Here is a 14,263-nt window from a genome sequence, read left to right as displayed (position 1 = left end):
TTTAATGTCTAGTTTCAGTTTTTATATTCCACGCATGCAGTAATGTTTTGCAGGTTGATCTTTTATACAGTCGTTTCTTGTCATATACATTTAAACCCATGTCTCATTTTCCAAGATTTTTTGTTTTAATGAAAACTCTCAAGCAAAAAGCACCCACATAAGCTGCTAACTTAAACACACAAAACTGTGTACTACTACAGGTAATGAATTTTAACCCTCCTAGTAGGAACAGTTGTCCCAGATTGATAGCTACACTCACGGTCTTGAATTGGCCTTCAGTGAAGTTTATTCATGCTAAGACGGATGGTACAGCCTGTGCTTCTGCTTACACTGTGTGGTCTGTTTTTCTCTTATTTTTATTCCTCTCCGAGATGTAGAAAGCAACTTGAATGCTTTCAGAAAATTATCTTTTAACCATTGAAGAAAAAGAACTATTCTGTTTTTATTGTCCTTATCAGCTTGTCTCCATATAAGTATGAGAAGCAGGTACAACATGTCAGTGGTCTGGTACATAAACAAGCAAGGAGGAACCAGGTCCTACCCACTTTGCCGGGAGGCTATGAGAGTGTGGGAATGGGCGATATCCACCAACTGCTTTCTGGTAGCAACGCACATTCCGGGTCGGTCCAACATTTTGGCGGACAAACTGAGCAGAGTGATTCTCACTCCGTACGAGTGGTCTCTCAATCCATCAGTTGCAAAGCAGATCTTCCGCAAATGGGGTTGGCCTTGCTGCGATCTTTTTGCTTCTCCCTTAAACACAAAATGCAGCGAGTACTTCGCAATACTTCCCCTCGAAGGGGAGAATCCCAGAGACACTCTAGTCCATGCTTGGCCGTCCGGTCTACTATATGCCTATCCACCCCTTCCACTCATGACCAAGTTCATAGAGAAAGCCCGTTGGTTGGGGAGCAGAGTTATCCTCATAGCCCCATTATGGCCTCGCCAGATCTGGTTCCCGTACCTGCGGTCTCACAGTGTATCTCCGCCATGGATACTAGATCCCATTCCAGACCTGATTTCACATCCGGCGGGATTACAACCCCCGAACCTGGTGAACCTCAAGCTTGCGGCTTGGTTGCTCCAGTTCCACTGATGGCTAGGACTCCCGGTATCTCATCTCCTGTTAAGGCCATTCTAGTCGCAGCACATAAGCCGACTACTAGGAAGATTTACTACAGCAAATGGAAACGTTTCTCTGTCTGGGCCAAAGATAGAGGCCTGGATCCATTTACAGTTCCTGTTCCTACTATTCTAGACTTCCTGTCTCTGATATTCAGACAAGGGGCAAGTGCTTCAACAGTTAAGGTGCAATTGGCAGCCACCTCCCATTTCCATGTGGGAGACGGACTAGGATCTTTGGCTTCTACAAAATTATGTAAAACCTTCTTACAGGGCGTTTTCCTCTTGAAGCCTCCGGTGAAAGTGGTGGTGCCTCCATGGGATTTGGCCTTAGTCTTACGAGCCTTGACAGGCCCACCCTTTGAACCCGCGGCTTCAGTTCCATTAAAGTTCTTGTCATGAAAAACAGCCTTTTTGGTGGCCATTACTTCAGCCAAAAGGGTATCAGAACTTCAAGCCTTATGTATGAAGCATCCTTATCTCATTTTTTATAAGGATAGAGTGTTCCTCAGGACTAATCCGTCGTTCTTACCTAAGGTGGCTTCAGAGTCAAATATCAATCAATCAATAAACTTACCCGTGCTCTTCCCAAACTTTCAGAATAAAGGAGAATACACATTGCATAAATTGGATGTGCACAGACAACTGCGTTTCTACCTGCACAGGACTAAGGATTTTCGCAAATCGGACCAGTTGTTCGTGTCATTTGCTAAATCAGCCATGGGTAAGGCCATTTCCAAAGTGACTGTAGCAAATTGGATTTGTCAATGCATAGTCCATGGGTACTTATCTGCAGGCAAACCGGTTCCTACGGAAATTCGCGCTCACTCTACGAGGGCTGTGGCCACCTCTGCAGCCTTCTGGTCTAGGATCCCCTTGGATGACATATGCTCTGCAGCTACCTGGTCCTCTTCACATACGTTTATTTCTCATTATAAGTTGGATATGGTATCGAGAGGTAGGGCTTCCTTTGGCTCTGCGGTGCTTCGGAATATCCTTCCATAGGCCGCCCAGGATTTCTCCCTAGGTAGCTGGGGACTCTGTCCCACAGGTTGCAGAGCAAATGAAGTAATGACTTCAGATAAAGAAGTTATGTACTCACCATAACGTTCCATCTGAGTAGGTACTTCATTTGTCTGCAACCGACCCCCCCTGCCATCCCCCGAACCTTTCGGGATTCCTGATCACAAAAGAGATCTTGTTCTGCTTTAGGACAGTTTATCTGGTGTTGCTTCCTCTGTCGAAGGTAGGAGTTGTGTAAGAGGCAAAAAAATTCGATCTGAGGTAATGTAGCACATAGCAGGGGATTATGGGTAGGGGGGAGGAGCTCGGATCTTGTAGCTTGGAAAGCTGCCGGCTCGGATCCGGTACCCACAGGTTGCAGACAAATGAAGTACCTACTCAGATGGAACGTTATGGTGAGTACATAACTTCTTTTTACAGGAAGTCACACCAGTTGTTTGTCTCCTTTTGTAAGGCTAAATTGGACAAGGCGGTATCAAAAGTAACTTTAGTCAGATGACTCACTGATTGCATTTCCTTTGTTTATAAATCCAAAGGACTTTCATTACCTAAACCTTGTAAGGCTCATTCCACCAGATCTGTGGCCATGTCATCTGCCTTCTGGTCCAGAGCTTCCATAGATAACATTTGTGCAGCTGCCACTTGGTCCAGTGCTCACACCTTTATTTCTCATTACAAATTGGACTTCTTATCAAGAAAAAGGGCAGCACTTGGCTATGTTGTACTCCAGAATATTCTTCCTTGAGGACCACCCTGTGTTTTTCAAGCTGGATACTCTGCCCTGTTAGTTGAGGAATGGACAAAAAGACTTCATTAGATACAAAATGTGTGCAGTCACCGTAATGATGCATCTGTGATGTCAGTTTTTATACTTACTCGGTCTCTGGCCCCCTTCCAGCTTTGGAAGTTTTTCATTTGGACTCCTAGTGTATCCTGAGGAGTAATTTCTGCCCACCTTGCTGAATGAGCTTCAGTCTTCCTCCTTTCCTTTTCCAACTGAAGTGTGATTTAATGAACAGTATTTTTTTTACTGGGTACCTTATTTTGATGCAAGGTGATAGGCTGACTTGGGGGCAAACTCGATCTGAGGTAATTTTAGGTAAAGGAGATGATTGTGGGTAAGATGAGGAGCTCAAGCTACAGAGTTAAAGTTTAACAAAGTGTCCAAAGTCAGACTGGAATCCCTTTAGTTGAGGAAGGACAAAGACAGACAACACAGATGCATCATATGGTGAATACATACTTTTGTTTGCTTTTTCTGTGTCTTATGGAGTACATGTAACTGGTGCATTCTGTTCAATAGACATGCAACTTAAGGTGTGAGCCAGTTGAATTTTGCTGTACTGTTTATCCAGTCAGATGTGATTTTACCAACTGGCATGAAACCACCTCACAGTCATCTTCTTTATTCAGAGCTGTTTCTTGTTTTAAAAGAAGCTACCATCAGAAGATCATACTTTCCTTAGTGGGCCAGGTTTTCCCTTTGATGGTAAGAGAAAGTAGACTCGGCATCATATTCAGTCCCTCAGACTCTGTAGCATCGTATTACCTAATATAATGCAGGCTTTGCCTGTACTTCTGTTAAATATAAATTGCATTTGTCTTGCCACTGTACTTTCATAACAATCTATACCTTCACTAATTGCCATTAAACATTCTTTAAAGAGAGAAACTTAACTTTTCCTCATTTTGAGTTATACTGTCACCAAACACCTGTATCTTTCTTAGAAAACACTTCTAAGATGAAGTAATGTCAGCCAGAAGGATTTACAAATTATAGGTTTTAATATGTAAAAAACTATGTATGTTTTTTTCACGTTTGGTTTAAGAACAGATTACTCTTTTTTGCTTGAGATAGTGTGTTAAATATCACTTAACTAATCTAGCCATTTTGGCCGTCCTTCTTTCCTCAATAAAAGTACAAGGGTGAAAGAATTTTTCATACTGTGGATATGCACAAAAGGCTCGGGTGCTGCTTTAGCAGAACTAAATCAATGAACTAGATTTGATCAGCTGTTTGTCTTTTGTGAAAGGAAAACTGGGTTTTCCAGTTACCAAATAAGACTATCCAAGCAGGTAGCATTATAAAAAGTATAGAGCAGGTCTGTGGTTTGGTACATTAGGGATCATTAAACCAGATCAGTAGCTACCATTGCAGCTTTCTTTGAGAGTGGCTTTCTTAAGTGTCTATGTGGTTGCTACTTGAACATCCAGCCAACTTGCAAACCAGATGTCTACTGTAGGAGTAAAGCAACATTTGTTTTGACTGTACTGAAGGTCATGCTGTAGACAGTCCATCCACCTTAAGAAGCTTTGAAGGTTCAGTCCTTGGTACTGTCCCATACATTTTATGAATTCCTGTGGCAGTGCTCTTCATGATAAACTTAGTATATTTAGTTTTGTGTGCATATGTCCTGGAAATGATCACTGCTGAGTGACAGCCTCCCTTTATTTCCCTGTCCTGCAAAAAAATGGGGTTTGTTGCTTTACTTGTATAGTTAATTCTATGCCACATAACATTTTTCTTAGAGATTTTTGTTATAGAATGTAAAATATTACCCTGCACTATAGTTGTTTTCCCTTTATGATTCTCCTTAACATTTTAGATGGCTGTGTTAGTGTTTTCGGTGTATTTATATTCTGTTTGTTTTTACTTGGGTTTGTTTGAGCTTCCAATGTTCATTAACTTTGCCCAGTAGCATTTGTTGGTATATACTACCTCTGTTTACAGTGCTCTGGGAACTGGAAAAGAGCACAGTGGGGTATTTGGTGCACTTTCTTTTTATGGTTAGTCTCCCTACATCATTTGTGACATGACTAAATAAGTGTGCATACATGAATTTCTGCATACATTATCCTGTTGTTTAAATATTTGTTGTTATGGTGAGTATGCTTGCACAACTGCACTTTGGTATTTTTGGTATTTCTCATTTAGTATAATTGTCAAACAGACCCACAGGAAGCATGACTTACAGTTAATACCATTGTGCTTTAGCAGCAGCAGCAGCAGCAACGCATGAGAGGAAGAGGATGGAACAAAAGCAATTTTGTAGGAAGTAACAGTAATGACTTTCAGAAGCGAACATGGGAAGAAGAATGGGATCCAGAGTACACACCAAAGAGCAAAAAATATTACCTGGTATGTGTTGCTGCATGATGGAATAAGGGAAAATGGCATTAAATTCAGAACAGACTTAACTATGCACTTGTCTGTCTTTTACTGTTCAATTGCCTCTTGTAGTCTGAAGTTTAGTTAATTGTGTCACACTTAACAGGATTGTGTTGCCACTTTTTTTTTTTTAATTTATATTGTCATTATTTGTCATCACTTGACAGACTTTCATCAGAACCAGTGATAAAACACATTTGTCATTTGAAATTCAGATCAGTCCACATATTTTTAACTATAAAGGTATTATAAATTATGCACTACAGGTTGCAGTTGCACACTTACCTGGTAATCATTTGATACAAGTATTTTTGGTATATCCTCTTTTATTTCTGGTGAAGTGTTCACTTTATCAGTGAGTTATGAAAGAACCCTCACAAACACAAGATTTTTTACTTGTAAATGTTGATGTTCACCATAGAGATCACTGCTACAGCAGAATTCCTATTCATGGAATATAGCCATGGATGGATGTCAGTCTTTATGGGCTTTCATGGCTGAAAGTTGGAGCAGCATGCACAATCTTCAGTTCTGTGCTGCTACAAGGACTTGGTCAAAGGCCAATTGGTCCTTTCTAGGGGACATTGAGAATGTGAGAAAGTATCTTTTTCAGGACATTATTGCATGGCTTTACATTTGACTATTTTCTTAAATATTTATTAGTGTGCTTTTGGATTTTTGAATTGCTGCTTTGTTGTAAAAAGTATCTTTTTCGGGACATTATTGCATGGCTTTACATTTGACTATTTTCTTAAATATTTATTAGTGTGCTTTTGGATTTTTGAAGTGCTGCTTTGTTGTTAATCCCGCGAATGATAGCATTCCCAGGAAAAAAATAGAAATAAGTTTGCGAATAGTAGACACATTCCACCCAAGAGCAACCACTTAACAGTGTTTATTTTGTTTGTGGGAGGCCCCTTAATATTGTTCATTGAGCAGTGTGCAGTGGTTAAGATGAAAACTTTAATCCATTGTGCACTAAACCATAGAACCTTCTTGGAATGCAAAATGCAGATGGCATTAAAGCAGTTGTCATCCTTGGAAGCACATACAAGCAGTCATGCCAGAAATGTCACAAAAAAGTGGCAATGAAGAAAAAATGAAAAAAGCCAAAAAAAGATGGAGGTGGCAGGCAGAGAGCATGAGGTCTTAATGACCCTCTCAGTCCCCCTGTGGAAAATTGGGTCTGGTGAATTCCCAGCTTGTTTTTATCCAGACCTGACTGTGAAATCCGTATACCTACTGACAGCCAGGCTTCTGTCAGTCATAGTGAGACCAGTCATAGTGAGAACTCCAGGTCATATGCTATTTTCCAGATGTCAGCGATGAGCATTCAACTTTTGAATATTTTGGCTGTGCAGTCAATGAATGTGTTCTTGGGTACAAATATCCTGACAGTTTTGGTACAGGAAGAAAGAGAGAGGCCAGTTGTTATTCAGGGGTGGAGACTGGCATTTAATCTAAGCCCTTCAGATATATTGGCTGAATTCTGTATCTAGTCTGCCTTGTACTGGAGGTGGAATAGCTTGCACTGCTATGTATTCAAGAACGGTCCCAGTAAGATTTTTGGTGTTTGTGGTTCTAGGTTTGATTTGGGTAAATTCAGAGAATGCCACAAATTAGTTAACTAGTAAAGTGGGTAACTTATTGCTTTTTCTGCATCTTGTCCCTGGAGGAAGCCTGAACTAGGCGGATGTCCTATATTGTCACTGTTGCAGTATTCTTTATTCGTGGAATGTCCTGCTGAGGATATCCTTATGTCTGGCCAGTATACCACAGCCTTTACACCTTACCAGCATCATATGTCAGACTTGTGTTCTATGTGTAAAGCACATATGTAACTTATGGACACCTAATCCTCAGAACTTCTTTGCCTCCAGTCTGAATGCTACCTCTGAACTCTGTCTGTATCCCTTTCACCAAACTGGTTCATCTACTAAGCCTTCTAAAGATAATTGCCCCATTGGAGATCATTCTATTAATTTTTCCTCCTTGTAGTTTGTTTTCCTGTCAACCAAAAAGGGGAAGTACGAGTGTGGGAGGCAGAGTTTTCATAAAATCAGAAATGAAGTGCCTTTTTTGTTTGGGTGCTATGCACAACCATACTCAATGTGATATCTATCAGATATTTGCCCCAACACACACTGCAGTCATTTGTCTTCACTTTGTATTTTTTTGGAAAACCATTGTCTGAAGTTATTGACCCAGGGTACCATGACCAAATCCGCCCACCCTGAAGTTCATGCAGCTCTTAAGAAAAAAGCATGTTCTGAATCTGCTGCTGTCTAGCCTCCACCAGATGCCAACCTCAGGTTGAAGAACTGATGCTGATGCCAGTTTTCTGTGCCACATCACAGTTGGAGGCCAACACAGAGCTGCGTACTTGATCATCCACTGAGTTTGTACTTGCATCTGGTACAGATGTAGAAAGGGAGCCATGGCTGATTATATCTGAAGGGCCTAGTGAGAGTTCCCATATTTTAGTTAGGGAAGAAGTGGCTGGTACCCTCATTGAATCAATGCACAGTTCTGACCCTCCTAGATTTGTCAAGGCAGATGTTCCTTTAAAAAATAGAAAGCCAAACATGTGGCCGCCTGATTCATTTGATGAGGAGTTGGACTCTGAAGCATTGTTAGGTTATTCCTCACAAATGCACTCTCCTTTTGTTTTTTGACTGTCCTTTTGAGGTATTATCCTTTCGGAATACAGTGGTCTGTATGATGGAAGGCTTTAAGTGGAATTGTTCCCTAGTCTAAGCGGCTCAAAAGAGGTATTATGGACTATTGCAAATGGATTTTACCCAGACCTTCTGCAGTCTGTCCTGTCTTTGCTGTTCTGTTGGATATTTTTTTACAGCAGCTGCGGCCCCTAAGGAACCAGACAGATTTTATAAAGTGCCTGAGGGTCATAAATACTTGTTTGACAGTCCTTCAAGTGATCCTGTTGCTGCTGTTTTCATGTCCACAGATAAGCCATTCAAACTGCTTTCCTCTTCCCAGAGTCTGCCTTCTGACAAGAACAGCCATGCTGTGAAGAGATATGGGGGAAAGTGTGTATACCTCTGCTACTTTGGCTTTTACAGCCATTAATTGTCAAACTTCCATAAGTAGATGTCTTGGTTCTTCTCTTCCATCTCTGGAGGAATTGAATTGTGTAAAACCCTGCAGGATAAGGGCAAAGTTATGCAGGGCCTCAAACAAATTTTCTTTCTCCTGTACCTATGTTCCAGAGGAAGATATCCTTTGAAATCTTCTTTTGTCCTTAGGAAGCCTAGACAGTTTGCTTAGAAGTAAGTGGTTCTAAGCAAATTTCCCCAGATAAACCCACTCAAAGTTCTAGAGGCCAAAAACTTCATTTTTCTGATAAACCTGCCTCTCTCTGACATCCAGCTTCCATTTCCCCTCGGTCAAATTTCTCTCTCCCCTTCAGGATAACCCTTTCCTTCCCTGTTTGGCAGCAGACAACCACAGATGTTCTTCTTGTTTCACTGTTGCAGTCATCACCTGTGGGTTATCCCTGCTGTGGTAGCCTTCGGCTGGCCCGAATACCAGAGTCACTGTTTTTATGCGTCAGCTGCTGTCACCTGTAGTCTAACTTTAGGTCGTCAGTGCTATAAAGTAAGGTAGCCGATGCCATTACGTCAGTCTTTCTTGCCGCGGAGCCCATAGCAGAAGCAATTCACAAGTGTGCTGGTTGGTCGCTACCAGAGTTTGAATTACAGCTGAAAACGTCTAAAGCTAAGTACCCCGCTGGGGTTCCTTTTTTCTTGCACTGACCAGTGTCCAAAAAAGTTAACAGTTGTCTCAACTGTGGAAAGCAGATCCCACACCGAGACTTCCATTCATACTGCGTCACTTGTTTAGGCCCAGACTACGACGTCCCCCGTTGCCGGTTCTGTGCCCTCTTTAATGCAAGAACCATTTGCCGTAGAGCTCCTTTTGTAGACGGATATTTTCGTCTTCCATCTTTGCATCCCGAAATGGTATCAGTCAGCCAGCAATCCATGGACATTCCGAAAAAACGCAGAGATAGACCACACAAGGCTAAGCCTTCTGACGACTCTACTGCTAAGCAGGTCATCAGTTCTCTGGAATTCATTGAGGCACTTTCGCTGCCCCTGATGCCTGATTCGATATCTACGCAGGCCTCTACCGGAACTCTTATGGAGTCCGCTATGCCACAGATATTCTTCTTCGTCTTCCAAGTCTTTGGCTGTCTCTACCTTGGTTGGGTCCACAGCTGCGATGCAGACACCGGCTTCCGAGGAGGCCTTTCGAACTACCAAACCTAGACAAAAAAAGTCTTCTCATCCGACTACCATTTCTCTCAGACCGATGGATACTCTTGGGCCTAGAAGCCAGGCCACTCCTAGAAAATCTGCCTCTAGCCACCGTCTTGCTCCTGCTCCACCACCCCAAGCACAAATGCTTAAAATGGTTGAGGATCTCATCTCCCTTATCAGGGGTAGTCGGGCCACAACTTCTGAAAGGAAAAGACACCCTTCTCCTGAAATTCTGACAGAACAGGATTCTGAGGAATCTGATTATTCAGATTTTGAAGAGGAACAACAGTCTTACTGCTTATGAGGATTCAGATGCAAAGGACTCCATTTCTTCTGCCTCCGCACCAGAAGACCTTTCCTTTGGGGAAACCCTTCACACCCTCAGGGAACATTTCCAATGGGAATCTCAAGATTTCCCCCAGTCCTATTTTGGAAGTGGTGGATGATATTTTCCATGAATCCAGCTTAACCCCTGACGCCTTCCCACCTGCTCCCAGTAAACCTGACAGGTATTAGAGTACCAGATTCTAACAAATACCTGTACAGATATCCTGCTGCAGACCCAAATGTCATTACACAGGGAACTAAAGGAGCTAAGACTAGTTCTGCCACGAATCCTATGCCTTCTGACAAGGATTTCAGAGCTCTGGACACATGGGGTAAAAAAATATACACCTCTGCTACCTTAGCTATCAGAGCACTCAACTGTCAGTTCCATATGTTAAAATATCAGCAACACACTTTGGAACTATTAAAACAAAAGATTTTAACCTTTCTTGTCTGTGCCAATTTGAAAGAGTTAGCAGATTTGCTGCACCCTGCTTGCCAAGTAGCCAAACACTCATTAACTGTGGATATGATGCCCTAGAAGCCTCAGGCAGGGCAGCAGTGTCAGGATCTGTCATTAGGAGACATGCATGGTTGAAGGAACAACCCCTCCCTGATCATGTCAAGTCTAAATTAATTGATGCTTCCCTGGATAAGGACCGCTTGTTTGGAGTAAAAACAGAAGAGGTGCTTAAAAAGATGGAAAACAAAGCAAAATCTATGCAAACAGTAAAAGATTTCTTTCAGGTTCAAGCTCCTAGGTTCAGCAGGAATTTTCCTTCGAAGCACTGGTCCTTCCCTGCACCTAGCAAACAGGGCCAAGGTAAGCCCTGCAGGGACAGGCCACCCAGACCCTTATCCCAGGGGCAGCAGAGAAACAAACAGTGGACCACTTCCACCCCAAAGGCAGGGAGTTCTAAGCCATCCTTCTATGGCAAAACCTCTCAATGACTGCCTCTTCCCCCTCTGCCCTTCTTTCGCTCACCAAGAGCTTGGAGGAAGGCTCTCCCTCTGCAAAGAAAATTGGCTTTCTGTAACAAAGGACCAATGGGTCTTAAAGTTCATTTTTCAGTGATACAGATTCTCTTTCAACAAAATCCCAATTCCAAGAGGGTACAAAGACTTACCTCCAAATCAGTGGGCAGAGGCATTGAAATAGGTACAAACTCTGATATCCCAGGGGCTGGTAGAACCTGTCCCTTCAGATCAAACAGGCAAGGGCTTTTATTTCACACTGTTCCTTGTTCCCAGAAAAGAGGGCACTTGGTGCCCCATCCTGGATCTATCCATTCTGAACACTTCCCTGGTGGTCCCCAAATTCAAAATGCTAACTTTGCAGCAGCTGCTGCCTTTGCTGGCAAAAAATGCTTGGCTAGTGACCCTAGACCTAAAAGATGCCTACCTCCACATCCCCATAATGGAATCCTGCTGGAAATTCCTCCACTTCAGAGCAGGCTCACAGCACTTTCAGTTCTCTGCGCTACCCTTTGGTTTATCTACTGCACCCAGAGTATTCACCAAATGCTTAGCCCCTGCCATAGAATTTTGCAGACAGAGAAATATACACATTTACCCTTATTTGGACGACTGCCTCATTCAGGCAGAATGCAAAGAAAAGTTGCTCCAGGGCCTTCTCTTTGTCAAAACCCTTCTAACTTTTCTAGAGTACACCATCAACGAGAAGAAATCAAAGCAAACACCCTCCAGGAAGATCATTTTCTTGGGAGAACTGCTAGACACTGCATCCCAAATGACCTTCCTATCCCCAAAAAAGCAGAGCTTTCTGCCCCTCTGCCTTACCCAACTGGCTTCCAGAAGTCCTCTTACTGCGAGGAAGCTCCTGCAAACCTTGGGGTACATGGCATCTTGCATCCTTCTAATTCCTCTGGCAAGGCTTCACATGAGGAAACTTCAGTGGTATCTGAAGAACCTTTGGTGTTAGCACTCTCAGCCTCTGGAGACCTCTCTCCCTCTGATCCCCTGTATAAGGGCCGAGATTCTCTGGTGGGCAGGGGCCTGTGCCAAAAACAAGGGTTTTCCCTTCATCCTCTGCCCTACCCTACAGACCATCACCACCAACGCCTCAGACATTGCTTGGGGCGCTCACCTAGCAGGCAGGTGTATCCAAGGTCCTTGGGATGCACAGCACCTCCCCTTACACATCAATCAGAAGGAAATTATGGCAGTACAGAAAGCTCTGACATCCTTCAAACCCCATCTCAGGCCAGGCGTTCTCCTTATCAAAACAGACGACACCACAGTAATGTGGTATATCAACAAACAGGGAGGGACCCAATCTTACCCTCTGTGCAGGCTAACCATGAACCTCTGGCTTACAGCCTCTTCCATGGGATTACACCTATTTGCCCAATACCTACCAGGGATCAACAACACCCTGACAAGACCACCTAAGCAAAAACTTACTGGCCCCCATGAATGGCAGCTCCACAGAAAAATCTTTTTGCATGTCATTAAGGAGTGGGGAACTCCAGAGGTGGATCTCTCTGCTTTGCACCTCAACCACCAGCTGAAAAAATTATGTACCAGGGAGTATCACCAGCTAGCATGGAAGGTGGATGCCTTGACCTTCCCCTGGAACTCCCTCTTTGTGTACGCATTCCCTCCTCTGCCTCTGATTCCCAAGGTACTTATCAAGATAAGGGAGGAGAGACCAAGGGCCATTCTCATTGCTCCAGACTGACCCAGACAACATTGGTACCTCTTACTGCACAGCCTGACATTACAGCCTCCCAGGCAGCTTCCCCTGATCTCAGACTTCTTGACCCAGGTGGAGGGGGAATGAAATGCTGCACCCAGACTTGCAGACTCTCAAACTGTCAGCATGGGTAGTACTTTAAAAGCACACAAGGGGTCCCTGTAAAGCAAATGGGTCCTAGACATTATCACAGAGGCCAGGAGGCCCAGCACCGATAGATCTTATGCAGGGAAATGGAAAAGATTCTGCTCCTGGATCCAGTCCAGAAGGGACAGTACCTCACAACCTTCCATCCCTCTTATCCTGGACTATATAGCCGAGTTACTCAATAGTGGCTTCTCCTTCTCTTTTATTAAAATCCATGCCTCAGCCATTTCAGCTCATGTTAATACAGACCAGCCCCTCTTCTCTCATCATTTGATTAAACAATTTCTCAGAGAGGCTTCTAATATCAGACCTCCCAGAAGGCCAGCCATACCAGCCTGGGACCTGAATTATGTTTTAGAAGAGCTAATGTTACCACCATTCTAACGTGCTGCTTCAGCAGAAGTGAGGTACCTCTCCTGGAAGACTGCTTTTCCTTCAAGCTGTCACCTCAGCCAGAAGGGTTTCAGAACTCCAGGCACTCATGGCAGTTGAGCCCTTCATCATTTTCCATGCAGACAGGGTCTCCCTGAGGACTAATCCCTCCTTTATGCCCAAGGTGGTATCTGATGTGACACTCAACCAAGGCCATACATCTACCTACCTTCTTTCCTAACCCTCAAAACAAGGGAGAAAGAATTCTGCACTCACTAGGTGTGCACAGGCAGCTCAGATACTACCTGGACCATACTAAAGCCTTCATAAAAAATGACCAGCTTCTTGTCAGCTTTGCTCCAGGGGCAGAGGGAAACCCATTTCCAAGCAAACCATTTCCAAATGGATATCACACTGTCCATTTTTGCTACAGACTACATGAGAAACCACCCCCTAAGTCTCTTCGTACCCATTCCACTAGGGCAACCTCCACTTCCACATCATTCCCCAGAGGAGCTCCCACCAGGGACATCTTGGAAGCTGCCACGTGGACCTCTGTTCATACCTTTACAAAGCATTACCACCTACCTCTCTTCTCTAAGGCTAGGGCAGGGTTTGCCTCTGCAGTTTTGCAGGGCATGCTGACCCATGCCTAGGTATCTTACCTAATCCTTCAACCCCTCTTCTCAGTTTTGGGAATCCTCCCACAGCTGATAATTGCAACAGTGAAACACGAAGAACACAGTACAGTTGTGTACACTTACCATAAATGTAGATGTTCGAGTGTATTCTCTGTTGCAGTCCTGGTTTCCCTCCCACTTATATCCTCTTCCCTTAGGGGGCATAAGCTTCTCATGGTAGCTTTTAGCCACCAGGACCACTCTACCATATTTTTTTGTGCTTCTGACGGGTTAGGGCAAGAAAACCTGATGTAACAGCGCAGAAAAACATTGACTGTGGTATTTGGGCCGGCCGAGGACTACCCAAGCAGGGATAACTCACAGGTGATGACTGCAACAGTGAATGGTAAGTGTACACAACTGTACTTTGTCTGGGTTCCCTCCTTCATCCAACATGGTTATTTTATGGCTTGGAAGTCCTTTC

The 14,263-nt window shown here is 43.6% G+C and overlaps 1 protein-coding gene across 1 annotated transcript in view; it reads left to right on the top strand.

Moving 5' to 3' along the window:
* LOC122792263 (thyroid hormone receptor-associated protein 3-like) overlaps positions 1–14,263 on the top strand; it is a 1,630,997-nt gene that overhangs the window by 1,491,641 nt on the left and 125,093 nt on the right. Inside the window, exon 12 of the mRNA XM_044060013.1 lies at positions 5,141–5,284. Within this exon, the coding sequence (XP_043915948.1) occupies positions 5,141–5,284 (144 nt within the window). The remainder of the gene's footprint in view (positions 1–5,140; positions 5,285–14,263) is intronic.

The sequence above is a fragment of the Protopterus annectens genome, chromosome 1.part2 (assembly GCF_019279795.1).
Source record: "Protopterus annectens isolate FY-2018-M chromosome 1.part2, PAN1.0, whole genome shotgun sequence".
NCBI lineage: Eukaryota > Metazoa > Chordata > Ceratodontiformes > Protopteridae > Protopterus > Protopterus annectens.
Note: the sequence above shows the minus strand (reverse complement) of the source record. Positions and strands in the feature narration are given on the sequence as shown.